Source organism: Colobus angolensis, unplaced genomic scaffold (genome assembly GCF_000951035.1).
Source record: "Colobus angolensis palliatus isolate OR3802 unplaced genomic scaffold, Cang.pa_1.0 Scaffold117, whole genome shotgun sequence".
Taxonomy (NCBI): domain Eukaryota; kingdom Metazoa; phylum Chordata; class Mammalia; order Primates; family Cercopithecidae; genus Colobus; species Colobus angolensis.
In genome coordinates this window covers 16061-34300 of record NW_012112808.1, presented here as the reverse complement: position 1 = coordinate 34300, position 18240 = coordinate 16061, and the positions used below count along the sequence as shown (strand labels likewise).

Genomic DNA, 18240 nt, shown 5'->3' with positions numbered 1-18240 from the left:
CTTCTTAAAGAATAAGCAAACCTACAGCGAAAAACTTTACCACCACAGCAACAGGACACGTGGTAGTTTTCAAAGTGGTGTAAAGAAAAAAAAAATAGTGTCATCACATACAGTAGGAAAATAAAACAATCTTTTAGAGAGATGAGACAAGATTTAGACCTTAAAATAGTGCCATGAAAGTCCCTGCAGAAAGAACAATGTTATAGTCTGCATTTCTCTCCTGTCCTTGATAATCAAATTAATGTTAACTCATCTTGGTCTCAGAAACGGCCACCTTAAATCGTCTCTTTTGGTAGATAGTACCAAGTAAAAAAAAAATTTCAAATGTAAGAGGCTATTAGGAGAGGATTAAGTTTCCCTTTCATCCTTGCCCCTCAGTCGGCTAGTTCTCCTTAAAGGCATCTGTGGTAATTTGTGTCTGTATAGACTTGTTTCTACATAGAGTATCTCTGGAAAGATAGTATATATACACAAAATTATACATTTAGAGGCTCTTGATACTTACAAATTCTTTTTCAAAATGGTTATATCAGTTTATGGTGCCAGTAGAGTGCTGGTAAGGAAAATTTCATTTTGATTTGTATGTTTTTGAATATTATTTCTCTAATATTGGATACCTAGTTTAAATGTCCTCTTTCATGTATTGCCTGATCATGTCTTTTGGCCTGGTATTTGTTTTGATTGGAGTTACCCTTTATGAGCTTTCTTTTGGCAGCCTTTTTTAGATGGTTGTTTTATGATAGCCTGGATTTGGTAAGAAAAGTTAACATGCCTTTTGTAGCATGCTAAGAGAGGTATATGAGCTGAACAAGAGTTGAGCAAAAGGAAGTTAAATGCTTTAGGGGAGAGATCTGTGGGATTTGGAAAGTTGAGAGCAACCCAAACTGACTTTAAGGTGAGATAGAAGTGGGTAGTGCTATTGAGAAAAAGAAGTAATATGGAAATAACTAGATTTTGGGGAAAGATGAGCGTGTTTTGGTTAGGCCAAGAGTGAGGTGGACCTAGACTGAGCTATCCATAAAACTTGTGGCTGTAGCTAAGACAGAAGATAAAGTTAGGAATCATCTGATTTGCTGAGAGGATAGTTTTGAAAGGTTGACAGTAGATGAAATTGCTGAAGGTTAGCTGGGAGTGGTGGCTCACGCCTGTAATCTCAACACTCTGGGAGGCTGAGGTGGGTGGATCACCTGAAGTCAGGAGATCGAGACCAGCTTGGCCAATATGGGATTCCCATCTCTACTAAAAATACAGAAATTAGCCAGGCGTGGTGGCACGTGCCTTTACTCCTGGCCACTCAGGAGGCTGAGGCAGGAGAATTGCTTGAACCCGGGAGGCAGAGGTTGCAGTGAGCTGAGGTTGCGCTGCTGCACTCCAGCATAGGCGACAGTGCGAGACTGCGTCTCAAAAAAAAAAAAAAAGAAAAATTGAAGGAAACATTTGTGATTGGGGTCCAAGGTGGGTTATGAACTAGGATAGTAGATTTGTGTGTTGCCAAGGAAAGCAGGTGATGAAGAGAATCAAAGGTTGCAAGCAGAATATTAAGAAAAGGCCACTGGGTTAAGTAACTTGGGAAAGGTACAATTTATGGGAAAAAAGACTTTTTTAAAAAACAGGTTTATAAGATCAGTTTATCCATTTAAAGTCTACCCAGTGTATCAATTTGCCCATTCAAAGTGTACAGTTCAGTGGTATTTAGTGTATTCACAGAGTTGTGCAACCATTACCAAATTCAACTTTAGAACTTTTTTTTTTTTTTAAGATGGAATTTCACTCTTGTTGCCCAGGCTGGAGTGCAATGGTGCGTTCTCTGCTCGCTGCAACCTCTGTCTCCTGGGTTCAAGTGATTCTCCTGCCTCAGCCTCCCAAGTAGCTGGGATTACAGGCGCCCGCCATTGCACCCGGCTAATTTTTGTATTTTTAGTAGAGATGGGATTTTGCCATGTTGACCAAGCTTGTCTTAAACTCCTGACCTCAGGTGATCCACCCGCCTTGACCTCCCGAAGTGCTAGGCTTACAGGCGTGATCCACCGCACCTGGTCCTAGAACATTTTTATCAGCACAAAAAGAAAGTGCTCCCATTAGCAATCCCTCTCCATCACCCTACCCTCCTTCCCTCCAGCTCTAAGCAATCACAAATCTACCATCTATCTCTTTAGATTTGCTTATTCTGGACATTTCATATAAATGGGATCATACAATATGTGGCCATTTGTGTCTGTTTTTTTTCATTGTTTCAATATTCTTTAATGACATAGTGTGTGTCAGCACTGTATTCCTTTTTGTGGTTGAATAATGTTCCATTGTGTGACTATACCACATTTTGTTTATCCATCATCAGTTGATGGACCTTTGGGTTGTTTTTGGGTGCTGTGAATAATATTGCTATGAATATCCATGTATAAGTTTTTGTGTAGCATATGTTTTGAGTTCTCTTGGGTATATACCTAGAAGTGGAGTTCTTGGGTCATAGCATAACTGTGTTTAACTTTTTGAGCAACAGTTGCAGAGGACAGACAGGTTGCCAGTGTTATTTAGAAATAATCATGATGAATTTTAATATCATTACTAGGAGGAAATTGCAAAATGTCTGTTTTCAAACATTTCAGAAATAAAGCCATTATTAAAATGATCTATAGAATTTTTTTTTTTTTTTGGTCTAAACCTATTATGTGCCTATGTTTCTCTTTTCATTGGAAACCTTTTGTGTTGAGTGTTACCTCAAAGGTTAGCTGAAGTATTAGACATTTTTCTTGTGGATCTATGTATTGATTTAAGTACACTTAACCAGTTTCGCATAATGATTTGTTACAATGATTACAGATACGATGAAAACGTCACAGAGATATTTGATGATAATCTACAGTCATGATGTATTTTTCTCCCTCATCTTAACTGTAAAGATCAAATACTATGATTTCCCTCCTCCACATTTGGATTTCCTGTAGTTTATGCATCCCAGAAATTCAATATTCAGAGAAACATGCTTGCCCTATTTTGGTTCTTTGGCTTAGCTCGTTACCTAGTGTTCCCGTAAATGAATAAATGAATTAAAACTTTTTTGTAAGTAATTCAGATGGTTCAAATTTGAAAGGTTCAAAGGGGTGAACAGTGAAATTTCTATCCCATCTTTTGCTATTGGTTATCCAAATCTCCTTTGGTAATCAGTATTGTATGACTTTTTTGTTTATCCATCCAGATTTATACTTTGCATACGGTACTGCAAATACTTCTGTACCATACCTTAAAAAATTAGTTATTTCCATTCCTTTTTTACTTACCAAATATGTTTGAGACTGTTGCATATATTTTTATCAAGTTTTCTCATTGTTTCCAATGGCTGCTTTTATTTTTAACCACTTCAATCAAGACATTTTTGGGTCTATATCTTAATTTTGATTGATTTTGCCAAATTGCTATTGTTGAGTCATACCAATTTATACTGCCACTAGCAACTTATGAGAGCTTCTGTTTTTCTGTACTCTCAAAATATGTTATTTTTTGATATTTGCCAATCTAAGTTAAAAAATGGTACTTAAGTGTAGTTTTATTTTGCATCTTTTTTTTGAGTGAGATTTAGCATTTTTTGTCCAGTTAAACTATTATGTAACTTTTCTGCAAACTGAGATTTGTCCATTTGCCCTTTTTTTGTTTTTGTCTTTCGTTGGCACTCTTTATTTATTAGATGTCAGACCTTTAATGAGTTCTGAGTTAAACAAAAACTGATGTTGGAGTAGAAGTTGCTTCATTTCTAACTGAATAAAAAATATTTCAATAACCATTGGAAGTCGGAGGATAGAGTCATATATTGATAGTTAATTTAGTTGAGCTCCTTTCCCAGTCCAGTGGAACTTTAGGGCCAGCATTTTTGGAGGGGTTTGTTGAGCTTATATGTTTGCTAAATAAATATATTTCAGATAGTGTCTGAGGGAGGGTAGATTGCTCAAGAAATGGAATGTTAATCACCTTCCGCATTTTCTTTTTAGACAATGTCGCGAAGCAGTGTTTTCGAATCTCTCATATATATTAAAATCCCTGTTACATCCAACCGTATAAAATGTTGATGTTACAATTGTGTTTGTATTTTCTTTCTTTTTTTTTTTTGAGATGGATTTTTGCTCTGTAGAATCCAGGCTGGAGTGCAGTGGTGCGATCTCCACTCACTGCAACCTCCGCCTCCCGGGTCCCGGTTCAAGCAATTCTCCTGCCTTAGCCTCCTGACTAGCTGGGATTACAGGAACGTGCCACCATGCCCAGCTAATTTTTGCATTTTTAGTGGAGATGGGGTTTCACCATCTTGGTCAGGCTGGTCTTGAACTCCTGACTTTGTGATCTGCCTGCCTTGGCCTCCCAAAGTGCTGGGATTACAGGCATGAGCCACTGCGCCCGGCCAAAAAAATAGGGAAATCTGTACTTTTTTTTTTTTTTTTTTGAGACAAAGTCTTGCTGTGTTGCCCAGGCTAGAGTGCAGTGGCATGATCTCAGCTCAAGGCATCCTCTGCCTCCCGGGTTCGAGGAATTCTCTGCCTCAGCTTCCTGAGTAGCTGGGATTACAGGTGCCCGCCACCATGCCTGGCTAATTAGTAGTGATGGTGTTTCATTATCTTGGCCAGGCTGGTCTCGAACTCCTGACCTCGTGATTCACCCACTTTGGCTTCCCAAAGTGCTGGATTACAGGCATGAGCCATCGCGCCTGGCCAGTGTTTTCTTACAAAATATAACTATTATAATTTCTTGTTTATGAAAAAATACCTCAGATGACAGTGAGTCACAGTAGTGTGAGGTTCCATAATCCATACTGCTTAGATGTGTTTTCATTTTAGCTGAAGTTCTTAATTTTCCAAAGCCTGAGTTTTCACTCAATCTGTGTTTGTGCTTCTAGACTAATGGTCCCAAGCTCATTTCATGGCTGGGCCAAATATGATGGCATGATATAGATATGATGGCATTATAGGCTGACGGATGAACCCCTAAATTCACTTTGTCAACTCATACATGGCTAAATGATAGCCTATTTCAGAGAAATATTGTGAGAAATAACCAAAAGAAAATAAAAGTAATTGAGGCAGATTCTTGTGAAGTTTTTGGAAGAAAAACATGGTTGGGAAGGCAACCACCACCACAAAACAAAAACAAAACCAGGCATTTAAATTTACTGTTACTTAATAAAAATCAGCACTTTTGTAATAAAAATGTTTTCCTGCATTTATGAATCTATGTAAATATTTGAATGCAATGGTGTGTATATATGATTGATTTTAAACTATTTGTCTTATAGATAAAATATTATATAATAAAAATTAAATAGACTCTTAAACCAAGAATTAAGGGAATTTAAAAATGCCACATAGCAGTGCTTCTCAGACTATCTCTGTTATAAAAGACCAGCTTTCAAAAATTTTCAATCCATTGTGGACCAATACTTACATAAAACACAAACAAAAACTCCCCAAATACCACCAAAAACCAAACATTCAAACAAATTTGAAACTTAAAAATAAAAACTCAAATTTTTGCTTGATTTAGCAGATAAAATTATTTAAAAAAAATGAGGAACTAGAAAAGAATTGTGAAAACTACACATACTGGTTATTGAAAATGTGCTTATAAAGCAACTAACATGAATAAAATAATACTCTCTTGTGGGCTGGTAATAAACACTGGGATGCAGACTGTGTTCTGAGTAACCTGCTCTTTTTCTTTTTTTGGAATAGGCAGCTAAGTAACTTCTTTATGTTTCTTTTCTTTTCTTTCTTTCTTTTTTTTTTTTTTTTTTGAGATGGAGCTTATGCTGTCTCCCAGGCTGGAGTGCAGTGGCGTGATCTCGGCTCACTGCAATCCCTGCCTCCTGATTTCAAGCAATTCTCCTGCCTCAGCCTCCTGTGTAGCTGGGATTACAGGCATGTGCCACCACACCAGCTAATTTTTTGTATTTTTAGTAGAGATGATGTTTCACCATGTTGGTCAGTCTGGTCTTGAACACCTGACCTCAGGTGATCTACCCGCCTTGGCCTCCCAAAGTGCTGGGATTACAGGTGTGAGCGACTGCGCCCAGCCCCAAGCAGGTACTATCAGTGGTCAGAGAGATTTAAATTCTAACCTTTTTATATTACTCAATTAAATAATTTTATCCAACTTCAATGGGAATAAGAAAAAATAATTTTAATAAATAACTTTGATACCTTTTTTGTATTACCCAATTAAATAATAATAGGATTTTTGAATGCTATCTTTGCGTGAATTTGTGTAAGTAACTTGTGTATTGGTGGAAAGAATGTATACCATCTTTGCCTCTTTTCTTCTAGGGTAATTCCTCTCCTGCAGTTACTTTTGGATGGAAGTATGCCCCTTTCTCAATAGAAGATGGTAATCTTGGAGAATGACCATGGAGAAGGGGATGAGTTCTGGAGAAGGGCTGCCTTCCAGATCATCTCAGGTTTCGGCTGGTAAAATAATAGCCAAAGAGTTGGAAGCAAAGCAGTCCTATAAAGAGAAACGAGGCGGCTTTGTGCTGGTTCATGCAGGTAAGCTTTGTGGATAGCTTGGAAGATGCCAATAATGTCGATTTTTCTTTTTCTGCCTCGAAGTACACTGAGAATCACATTTCACACTTGGAGGAGGCAAAACTTCCAGAGAGGAATTGGAACCAAAGCGATTGTTTGACTTTGATATAGTGAAGACCTTTTTTACTCCCTATTTAGAAGATCTTAGAATGGCAGCTCTTCCTTGGTCTTCACTTCCCTACCCAACTCTGTGTAATAGATGTATTTAGGTTAGGTAGTATTAAAACCACACAAAGTAATTTTTAAACTCTCATGTTTTTTAAAAATAATGTTGCTGCGGGAGGCTGAGGCAGAAGAATTGCTTGAACCCAGGAGGCAGAAATTGCAGTGAGCCGAGATTGTGCCACTGCACTCCAGCTTGGGTGACAAAGCGAGACTCCATCTCAAAAAAATAAAATAAAATAAAATAAAATATTGCTGAAAAAATTGTATTGATTCTTGTGTTAGACTGTAGGTATATTAGGGCATAATTACACAATTTTTGAGCTAGCTCACCTTCTTTTTTTTTTTTTGGAGACGGAGTTTTACTTTTGTCACCCAGGCTGGAGTGCAATGGTGCGATCTTAGCTCACTGCAACCTCCACCTCCCAGGTTCAAGCAATTTACCTGCCTCAGCCACTTGAGTAGCTGGGATTACAGACGTCTGCCATGACATCTGCTACATATTTGTATTTTTAGTAGAGACGGGGTTTCACCATATTGGCCAGGCTGGTCTCGAACTCCTGACCTCGGGTCATCCACCTGCCTCGGCCTCCCAAAGTGCCGGGATTACAGGCGTGAGCCACTGCACCTGGCCCACCTTCTTAATATTTTAAGTGAGGAACCTTAAGACCAGAGAAATTAAGTGACTTAAGTGACTTCAGCCACATTGCTGGTTGGTGTTAGAGCCAGCGTAAGAAACGCCTAAATAGGCCCTTATGTCTCAGTCTAGTGCTTTTGACGCTATGTCAGCCTGTGATCTTTCTACTTCAGAAGACCATGAGGACAGACAGAGTGAAGTTCATCCCCTGGGTCTCTCATCTTTGAAAGATCTTGGGTTACAGAGCAGTGCTGCTCTGCCCAGGTTTCCTCAGCAGGCTCTTTTTCCTTTGGCCATTTTTATTTTCTTGCATTCAGAGTCTACTTTCCATGACTTCCGTGAAGAGAGAAGGAATGTCTGGGTTTCCTTTTAACTTTCTCTGGGTAGTCAAGCAGGATGACAGCAGGATTAGCTTTGATATGGAATGAGGAGTAGAACTGTTTCTTCTTGTGAGACTGGTGTCCTGCCTGGCCATTAACCTTTGGCCATATCTAGACTGGGCAACCTGAGAAACCTTATGTGAATATAATCCAGAGTATCTAAAAAAATCCAAAAAAACAAAAACGAGGTTTAATTCCATTTTCTCACAGGTGCTTTTACAAGGAGGTGAGGTATATTTACAGAAATAACCCAGTTAAAAGTAGACCTGGGACTAGAGCTTCTGCCTTCAGACTCCTAGTCTGTGTTCTCTCCACTACACTATGTTGATCGTGCATCTTCCATGATCTTCCATGATAACAGTGAGTTACCGTATTCAGAGTGAGGATTTGGAAAGTGTAAAAGAAAAGTCTGAACGTTCTAACAAGCAATAACATAAAGCTTCAATTACTTGGAAAGCCTTACTTTCTATAACTATCATGACCCTGTCCCTCCTCTCTTAAACAAAGACTAGATGATAATGGCCCTGCCAACCTTAAATAATGGAATTCAGAGGCTGTGATTCAATGTAGAGCTTATTCCCGCACAAAGCTTGAGCATGCCCACCTGGGAAACACTGACTCCAAACAAACGGGGTCAGTGTTCCAAAGTGGAGAAGTTAAAGTTTCATTTATATAAGTAGAGATAGAAAAAGTTTAGCAGGATAATAACATTTTCCATAGGAGACCAGTGCATAAGTTACAGCAATTTGATTGGTTACAGATTGCTACATCCTAAGGAAGATTACTTTTTACTTTGTGAGAAGGGGCAGTGATTTGAGAGGATCTTATCTCTGGTGTTGTTTGGTCTTCCTAATTATTTACAGGAAAAAGGCAAAAGTTGCAGGTGCATGTTGCGTGACTCTGGCTGCATAGCCACCTTCCTCTCAAGGCTCAGAATGATGTAATGGTTCAACAGTTTTTTTTTTTCTTCTTTTTTTTGAGACTAAGTTTCGCTCTTGTCGCCCAGGCTGCAGTGGTGTGATCTTGGCTTACTGCAAGCTTCACAATTCTCCTGCCTCAGCCTCCTGAGTAGCTGGGATTACAGGCACGTGCCACCATGCCCGGCTAATTTTTATGTTTAGTAGAGATGGGGTTTTACCATGTTGACTGGGCTGGTCTCAAACTCCTGACCTCAGGTGATCCACCCTCCTCGGCCTCCCAAAGTGTTGGGATTACAGGCGTGAGCCAACGCTCCCAGCCAGTTCAACAGTTTTAACTTTGAATTATTTAATTTCATACTTTCAGGTAAAAGTTGGTGCTGGGGGCCAGCAAGAAGAGTAGGAACTCTTGAGTTTTGGTAGGATATTGTGTGAATTAAGTGACCCTCACTATTATTAGAAAGTCAGAGTGATTGATTATGCAGAAGTGTGTATCTTGCACATTTAAGGGTCAAAAATTCATGTCCTCATCCAGTGTAGAGAAGTTTTTTTAGCACTAGAGTAGACTTGCCCAAACTTTTGTGATTCATGTAGTAGATTCTTGAATTTTCCCACTGCCTATACTGTTTTATCTGATATTCAAACAACTAAACACTTTTTTATCTTAACATTTGAGCCGGGCGTGGTGGCTCAAGCCTGTAATCCCAGCACTTTGGGAGGCCGAAACGGGCGGATCACAAGGTCAGGAGATCGAGACCATCCTAGCTAATACGGTGAAACCCCGTCTCTACTAAAAAAATACAAAAAACTAGCCGGGCGAGGTGGCGGGCGCCTGTAGTCCCAGCTACTCGGGAGGCTGAGGCAGGAGAATGGCGTGAACCTGGGAGGCGGAGCTTGCAGTGAGCTGAGATCTGGCCACTGCACTCCAGCCTGGGCGACAGAGCGAGACTCTGTCTCAAAAAAAAAAAACATTTGAAAGATGAAGTTTATGGTTACTTAAATGAAATAGCAGTATCACTTGCCATAAAGAGAAAATAACTTTAAACACAGTGCAGTCAAAACACTGTAATTAAATTTTAACTAGATCCTATTTGTCAGTGGCTTGGATACTGAGCCTACCTTTCCATTGCTAAACAGGGAAATTAGCAAGTGTTAACCAGGACTTAAAGACATATGGGGGCTCTGCTGAGACTTTTCTCTTATTATTTCAAAAGGATTTACATGTTAAGGCTCTTAAATGCCCCTGAAGAGGCATGACACTGAAGTCATCTCTTTGGAATAGTATCCCATGCTTTAGGAAAAGCTGCTGAAAGACTGGGGCCTCTGAGATCTAAGACAGCCAACTTGAGATCACCTATTCTTACAGAACAATGAAGGGAGGCCTGTTAAATATTGGCACAGGCTCTGTGAATGTTCAGAGTTCTCTTGAAAAACAGGTTTAGGATTTGGGTATATTGTGGATTCTGGTGGCTTGGGCATCTCTGCTTTCCTGACTCCTTGTATGACATTTTCGTGGGTGAGTGCTTTCTCTAGCTTGAGGAAAGGTGGGTTAGGTTTGTGTCAGAGTCTGCAGACCTGTAGGAATTCTAAGGCCTAGAGATGTAGCTTTTTTGTTTTTGTTTTTTGTTTTTTTTGAGTCAGAGTCTCATTCTGTTGCCCAGGCTGGAGTGCAGTGTCATGATCTTGGTTCACTGCAACCTCTGCCTCCCAGGTTCAAGCGATTCCTGTGCCTCAGCCCCCTGAGTAGCTGGGATTACAGTCATGTGCCACCATGGCTGGCTAATTTTTTTGTATTTTTAGGAGAGACGGGGTTTCTCCATGTCGGCCAGACTGGTCTCAAACTTCTGGCCTCAAGTGATCCTCCCGCCTTGTCCTCCCAAAGTGATGGGATTATAGGCATGAACCACTGCATTTGGCCTAGAGATGTAGTTCTTAACCTTCCTTACGTTGGACCCCTATGGGGCTTTAGGGGTGGGTAGGGATAGGTGTTTCAGTGCTCTGTTAACAAACTTTGATTAGAGAGAGGCCTAATTAAGAGAGTTTAAGGGCTCTTGTCTTTGTCTCCTTCTTGTTTAGATTATTCTTAAGTCCCTAACTAAGCAAGTTATGTGTCCTTGTAGGGAAACCATTTTCTTCAGAGCCATTCTCTTGAGAAAGTTCTTGGGTATTTGATTAAAAGACAGAGACCACCAGGAATTCTAATAGAGAGTCATGAATGTGCTGTCACTTAGCTTTCAGAGACACCCTGAGCTACATTCTAGCAGGTGAGAGGATGTGAAGTGTTGGGTTAGGAAAGGTGTAGCTGGTGGTGGTTGTGGACATGTGAGATGTAAGACGCCTCAACTTCAAATGTTGTTCAGAAGCAATCCAGCTTTCTGAGTTATTCTTATGAATTCCGGATTTGAAACAGTGACTTCCCAAATGGCAGGGGCTTTCTGACGGTTCGCAGAGAGGAACCTGGAGGGACCCTGTCCCTGACACCTTCTGGGTTATTAGCTCCAGATCGAAAGAATTCCTGGTTTTAGAAAGAGGTTCTTGAAAAGAAGAGAGGAGGTGACTTGGTGAAGCCTCTTTGGGGACATGAGCTATTTTTAGGGCTTTTGGCAGGAAAAGAGCTTTTGAAAATGGAGATAAGGCATGGTATTAAAAAGTCTTACATTGGAGAAAAAAGTTATAAAACTCCATACAGTTAGGGCAATAGTTTTGTTTTTTACTGGGACAGCATCAATTTATATGGAGTATTTTTATAATGTAAGCAAGGTCTCTTGATATTTTAATAATTAACAACTGGATTTTATTTTCTACTATAGGTGCAGGTTATCATTCTGAATCCAAAGCCAAGGAATATAAACATGTATGCAAACGAGCTTGTCAGAAGGTATGAACACAATGTGTATGATCTAAGCATTTCAGTTTTGAACATAAAGCAATTTTACCTTGAAATTCAACATTTAAAAGTTTGATTTCTAGGACAGTCTTCTGGTTTGGACTATGAAATTATTTTGCTCGTTTTTGTAGGGGATCGTTTTGTGGTGTTTTGTGTTTTTCTCCACATGATGCTTAGCTCTTTCCCCTCTTTCCCAGATTAAAGTCTGTATTTTTGTAATTGTGGGCACACAATCATATCTCTTTTAATTGTTGCAATGATGTTGAACTTCTGTAGACAGAAGGATAGAGAAAACAGCTTAAAGGCAGTCAATGTGTTTTTCCATGAAGGGAAAAAAATAAATAAATAAATTAAAATGGGTGCTTTTTTAAGAGAGATTATCCTATACTTTTTTATTCTGTTTTTCATGACATAGTTTGTATCATAGCAAGTTCATTGTCATTCCAGAGTTCAGCTTTGCCCTTGTACTCAGTTGTGCTTTTTTCCCATTGGTTTTTGAGGTTTTGCTAAATTGTTGAATATTTAATGTGGGGACAGGAATGGACTCAGAAGAAATGTTTGTTTTTATTTTGATTCTTACTGGTCTTGTAGGCAAACCTTCCATGACTTTTTATGCAAACAGAATCTAGTTGAGTATTGTATATCAAGTAAATATGGGTCTCTCTCTGCTCTTTTCATTGATATTTACATAACATTAAAAAGAAGATTACACTTTGTCAGAGATTCAAGCTTTTCTTTATGAATGAAGTCCTCTAAATAAGAATATTTTGTTACGAGGATTTTGTTCTTTTGAAATTTATAATAATAAAGCTAAAAGTTCTCTAAGCTGTTTTATATTTTTTCTTATTTTTCAAAGTGTGAAATTTTTCTATCATCTGAAAATAAATGGGTTTTATATAACTATAGTCCTAGAATCTAATACATTTGAATTGTATACTTAGCCTTTTTAATATTTACAATGAATAAACTTCTTAAAAGTTTAGGAATACAGTTCTTAGTTTTTGAGCTTTCTCTTTGTTGACTAAATTGGAATGTTAATAATTCATTTATAAATGACTTTCCCTTCTCTCTCTTTTACTCTCCTAATTTATGCTCAAGACCGGGTGATTTTATAGAACTTTACTCTGTGTAGTTTATATTACAGAATAATATGATATGTCTTGATTTAGAATTTATAGTATCCAAAATGTTTTTGTCAAATGTATGCTTTTATCCTCAGATTCTGGCGTGCCCCTGTGACATGCCCAAGAAGCCTACGATATTGTTTTTTTCATTGGTGACTTTTCTGAGTAATATAAAAGTTGGTTAAATTCCTTTCTCTTTTTTTGTGAGACTCATGAATACAAAAGTTAAAAAGAGAGTCACTTCTTTTTAGGTATGGAGAGCATTAACAGTGGGAGGAGAAATGATTAGTTTGTGATTTAGTTATCTATATAAAATATGAATTGTCAGGATATGTGAACCAAACTGGGTCATACAATTTCTGTGGCTATTTTGAATTGCCTTACAATGAATGAAGCTTACTAAATTCCTTGTACTTTTTGTTTAATAATTAGATTTTATTGTTTTAATTTGAATAATATTAAGTGAGCCATACTACCAATTAACCTAGATATAAACACTTGCTTGTTTTAAATCTGAGTAGTTTATGCCTTAAAGTATGGAATGGAACTAGTGGTCAATTTTTATTAATCTGAGTGTCTCCCATACTTTAAGCTTTTGGAAAGTTTGAGAAGTTGTGATTTTGCAATGAGTAATCTCTCCCCTTGGTTTCATAGGCAGTTGAAAAGTTGCAGGCTGGTGCTCTTGCAACTGACGCAGTGACTGCAGCACTGGTGGAACTTGAGGTATTTCTTTTCTCTGTTTTATTTAAAATATTTGTGAGTTTATCTTTATTGTTCTTAAAGGACATGAAGTTGTTGAGTTAGTCAACCATAAATTATATGACCAGTGTTTCCCACCAATATTAGCAAAGTTATGAAGAAGCCTATGATATTGTTTTTTTCATTGGTGACTTTTCTGAGTAATATAAAAGTTGATTAAATTCCTTTCTCTTTTTTTGTGAGACTCATGAATACAAAAGTTAATGATTGGATGCTTAAGTTTCACATTTTCAGTAGGAAAATCCTTAAAGTTAACCCCCCAAAAGTGATGTATGTTCTGTTGGTTTAAAATAAAAAAAAATTCCAACTGTCTAGAAGTGCCTAAAGCAGAAGGGGAAGATTCTTCGTGATCCTAACAGATACATACTGTGAAATTGTGTGCTGTGACGTGTACCTTGTCCCAGTGTTATGGTTAGGTTTGTCCACAGTTTACTATGGACATCAAAGAATTGAGTGGGCAGGCTCTCACTTGCCATAATTTTTTATACTCTAGAGAGAGGCTGTCTCAGTTCTCTTGATTTGGAACTTTGATGAATTTGTGCAGGGGATATTGAGGGCTTCAGAGGGGATATTGAGCACTTACTGCTCAAACTCGGAGAAGATAGATTTGTGTCAATCAGTTGAGAGGATTATTGTGAAAAATATTTTTCCAGTTGAGAATACTACTTAGGGAATCAAGTAAGACATGATGACGAAAACAATGATGAGTTTGAGGGAGGAGATGATAGTTAAAGTTAACATTTCCAGGTTGACTGGGTTGTGGCCCTTGTATTTGGGCTCTCATGCCAAGGCACGTACCCTTTCATGCCTTTCCTTGTGAAAATTGCCCAGGTGTTTACCAAAAGTTCTAGCCGTGTTTTCTGTATATTCTCATGCTTAATTGTGGACCTGAGCTTTTGATCATGCTTTGTAGATTTTAATTTCTCTTGGTAGTGTCAAATTGGTCCTAATGTAGTCAAGAAAGGTGAAAGTATATGGTGGGCACCTACTTCTATTGAATCTGACATGGGGATGTGTGATGCCCTCCTAATATGACTGATACCATTTCATACCAGCTCTACCAGTCATTAGCCATGTGTCCCTGGGTGTGGCACAGTCTGTCCTTGACTCAGTTTCCCTATTTATAATATAAGGATAATAATTCCCACTTCATAGAGTTGTGAAGATTAACTGAGTTAGTATATGACTGATATATGACAATCTCTTAGAACAGTGTGTGGTACGTAGTAAGCGCCCCATAACTGTTAGCAATTATTACAGTTACGAGATGCTTTGGAAATGGTATGTATGAGGTGAATATTTATAGTAACTATTAATGACAATTTTTACAGCGTCAAAGAGAGGTTAACTATATGTTAAGGATAAGAGGAGAAAAATGACATAAGAAAGAAGATAGATGTATTTACCACCAAATGTTACCTTTACTCAAAACAGACACACAAAGAGGGCTTAATCTAACGTAACTAATTCAATTGTTAGTTGAAAATTACTTGCATGGAGTCAGTGTAGGTCTGGGAGAGAAAAGCTGGAGAATATACTAGAATGGCAATTATGAATGCAAAACTGAATAAAATAAAGTTTCTCTTTTCATCTTAGAATAACTTTACTTTTCTTAAGTCATACTTATATATCATGTTTAATATTTCATTCTATTTTCCGTTAGTGTTAAATCCTACTTTTAAGGTGTTTACTTATTTATACTTAAAAATGATAAAAATACATTTTGAAATAATGAATTTCTCCTGAGTAAGTGGACTTATAGTTTCGAATAAACTGTGTGTTTTTTTTTTTTTAAGAGTGTGGATATGAATTTAAAGGAAAAAAAAAATCTTGGTCTATTATTTTTGATTGGAATAAGTCATAAGGATAATGGTAGCATAGAATTCTTCCCCAAGTGACTTTAGTGCATCCCACACTTCAACTTTTATTTTATTTTTTATATATATATATTTTTTTGAGATGAATTCTCACTCTATAGCCCAAGCTGGAGTGCAGTGGTGCGATCTTGGCTCACTGCAACCTCCGCCTCCCACGCTCAAGCAATTCTTGTGCCTCAACCTCCCGAGTATCAGGGACTACAGGCATGCACCACCACACCCGGCTAATTTTTGTTTTTTTTTTTTAGTAGAGACAAGGTTTCATCATGTTGAACAGGTTGGTCTTGAACTCCTGAGCTCAGGTGATCTACCCACCTTGGCCTCCCAAAGTGCTGCAGTTACAGGCGTGAACCACCCTGCCTGGCCTCAACTTTTAATTATTAAATTTGTGGAAGAATTTCAATTAATTATCTTTAACAATTAATTTTTCTATGGACTCTTTGATTGAAATATATGTTAATACTTCAAGGTTAAGCTTACACTAACTGGAAGAATTTTCCTAAAGCTTAAGAATTATGTTGAAAATCATGCTTATACTGCCCCCTGCAGTTTCTCTCACCTTGCATAATTGTGATTCATTACCTTGAAACAGGATAGGTTTTCAGATGGAGTTCAGTTGGGGAAGTATTGTAATAGGTTGGGTCAATGGAAAGATGTGTAAGAAGATTGGATTCTAATATTTGCTGTACTTCGAGAAATTTAAGTAGCAGTATTGAGTCCTTTCAGAATACTGAAAAGTGCTGAGAAAAATTCTGGAGAGCCTTCTTTATTATGTTTAATTTGAGAATAAACACTTATCTTTAGTTTTGGTCAGTCTATTCAGTTAAGTTGTGTCTGAATTATTGAACAGATGCAAACAGTCATTATTCTTTTTTTTTAGACTTTGGGATATACTTTTTGATTTAAAAAATGATATTCTTGCCACTGAGCTTAAGGAAACAATAAATAAACATTTTTAAAACTTGCCTGTTATATTATTACTTAGGCAGATGTTGAAATTGATGTGAATTCCTTAAATACTAATTGTGGATTGAAGTGACTGAAACAGTTTAATGCTCTTTATTGCCTAGAAAGAGTATCTGGCCGTATAGTTTAAAAATGTGATAATTTGTATTTTCCCAAATGGTGAAAAATTACACTGATCTTAGCTCCATGTGGTGGAGGAGGAAGAGACCAGGCAAAAGAAATTGTGTGTGTGGTATTTACACACACACATTAAAGAGACTTATGCAGACATATCATTTTTTAGCTTTTCTTAGAAACTGATAATTTTGTGTTTTTATTTTTCTTCACCACCACTGCAGACTTGTGGTGTCATCTTAAGACTGTCGCTTCTGGACACCAGAATGAGGTGTTTTCTTCATTTAAGTAAAGGAGGGGCGGGTGCAAAAATTCTAGCTATTAAATTGACCACCTTCTCCCTTTAGAGTTATGGGAGAGATGGCGGCTGCTCCTGTATGAGAGGTTTTCTGCAGTGTGGAAATGCAAATGATATTACTCCAAAGTATATTTTGTTTATCTTCAAAATGTAGGGAAGGAAATGGGAAGGTCAGTTTATAGATCATATTTTAATGGTTTATTGGTAAATTGGTTCATTCCTGTTGTTTCATATAGCTTTTTTGAGATTATCTTAATAACTGGTGAGAAAGTGAATTCCGTTCACTGGGTGGTACAACTCTGGTTTCACTCACAGCAGAGAAGATTAATATTGTGAAAGAATTTGGTCTTCATTTTTGGGACTATACATTTGGATGACAGTTGCTTTTTTGGCTGCTTTCAAAATAGTTTTGGATCAAGTAGTGACAGTGGATTTAAGATTCCAGACCATAATTTTGCATATTTCACATGGTGTAACTTCTGATGTGAATTTCTTTTTTGAGCAAATTGGATATAGAACTGGGTGAGTCACGATGCTACCATTTTCTTAGGATTGTTTCTAAAGTAGAAAGTGTTTCATGGATTCTGATAGAAAATGAACTATTTATAAAATAGTGCCTGAAGCTCCTCTTGCACATTGGTGTTTTTCTGAAAAAGTACGAAGACCTGGTTTAAAAAAGTCTAATGAGTAATAATAGATGAAATATGAATGACAGACTTTTGGGAGGTAATTTATAATCTTTCATGAGAAAACTGATGAATTTGGCAGATAATTTGAAGATCTTGTTGTAACCTTTGAGAAATTTTGGTTAATTCATTCAGAAAACTGATTATTTTGGTAGGTAGAATACTGTGTATTAAGAATAGTGATGGGGCCAGGCACGGTGGCTCATGCCTGTAATCCCAGCACTTTGGGAGGCTGAAGCGGACGCATTATGAGGTCAGGAGTTCAAGACCAGCCTGGCCAATATGGTGAAACCCCGTCTCTAATAAAAATACAAAAATCAGCTGGGCATGGTGGTGCGTTCCTGTAATCCTAGCTAGTTGGGAGACTGAGGCAGGAGAATTGCTTGAACCAGGACCTGGGAGGCAGAGGTTGCAGTGAGCCGAGATCGCGCCACTGCACTCCAGTCTGGGGCTGCGGAGTAAGACTCCGTCTAAAAAAAAAAAAAAAAATAGTGATAGTAATAGCTTTTACATTTTATATAGTAAAAGGCAAATTATACAGATTCCTTTGTTAAAAATCTTCTGTTGAACTTATGTTATTAAAAATGGACTGTGAAGTTTTTTGTTCACTTGAGTCATGCTTTAAAGCTCCCTATGGTCGGGGAATATGCTAATTCATGCTTAAAACTCATGTATTGTCCAAATGCTTTAGTGTTTATAGAGCAGATTTTATTGGGCCAAGTTTTTAGTTATTCTGTTAAAAACAGTTCATTGTCTTTGGATCTCTGTGTAATACAAATAATGCTTGCTTGTAAACTCTAGGGAAGTCCTTTAAGAATAACTTCGTATTCAGATGACTGATATTTTGGTATGTAAGAGAAAGAAAGTAGGTAT

At 37.7% G+C, this 18240-nt stretch overlaps 1 protein-coding gene across 1 annotated transcript in view; it reads left to right on the top strand.

Moving 5' to 3' along the window:
- Nucleotides 1-6302: 6302 nt before the first annotated feature.
- Nucleotides 6303-18240, top strand: part of TASP1 (taspase, threonine aspartase, 1) — an 18234-nt gene continuing 6296 nt past the window's right edge. Inside the window, exons 1-3 of the mRNA XM_011962528.1 lie at nucleotides 6303-6521; nucleotides 11467-11534; nucleotides 13322-13390. Coding sequence (XP_011817918.1) covers nucleotides 6377-6521; nucleotides 11467-11534; nucleotides 13322-13390 — 282 coding nt within the window. The 5' untranslated portion in view covers nucleotides 6303-6376. The remainder of the gene's footprint in view (nucleotides 6522-11466; nucleotides 11535-13321; nucleotides 13391-18240) is intronic.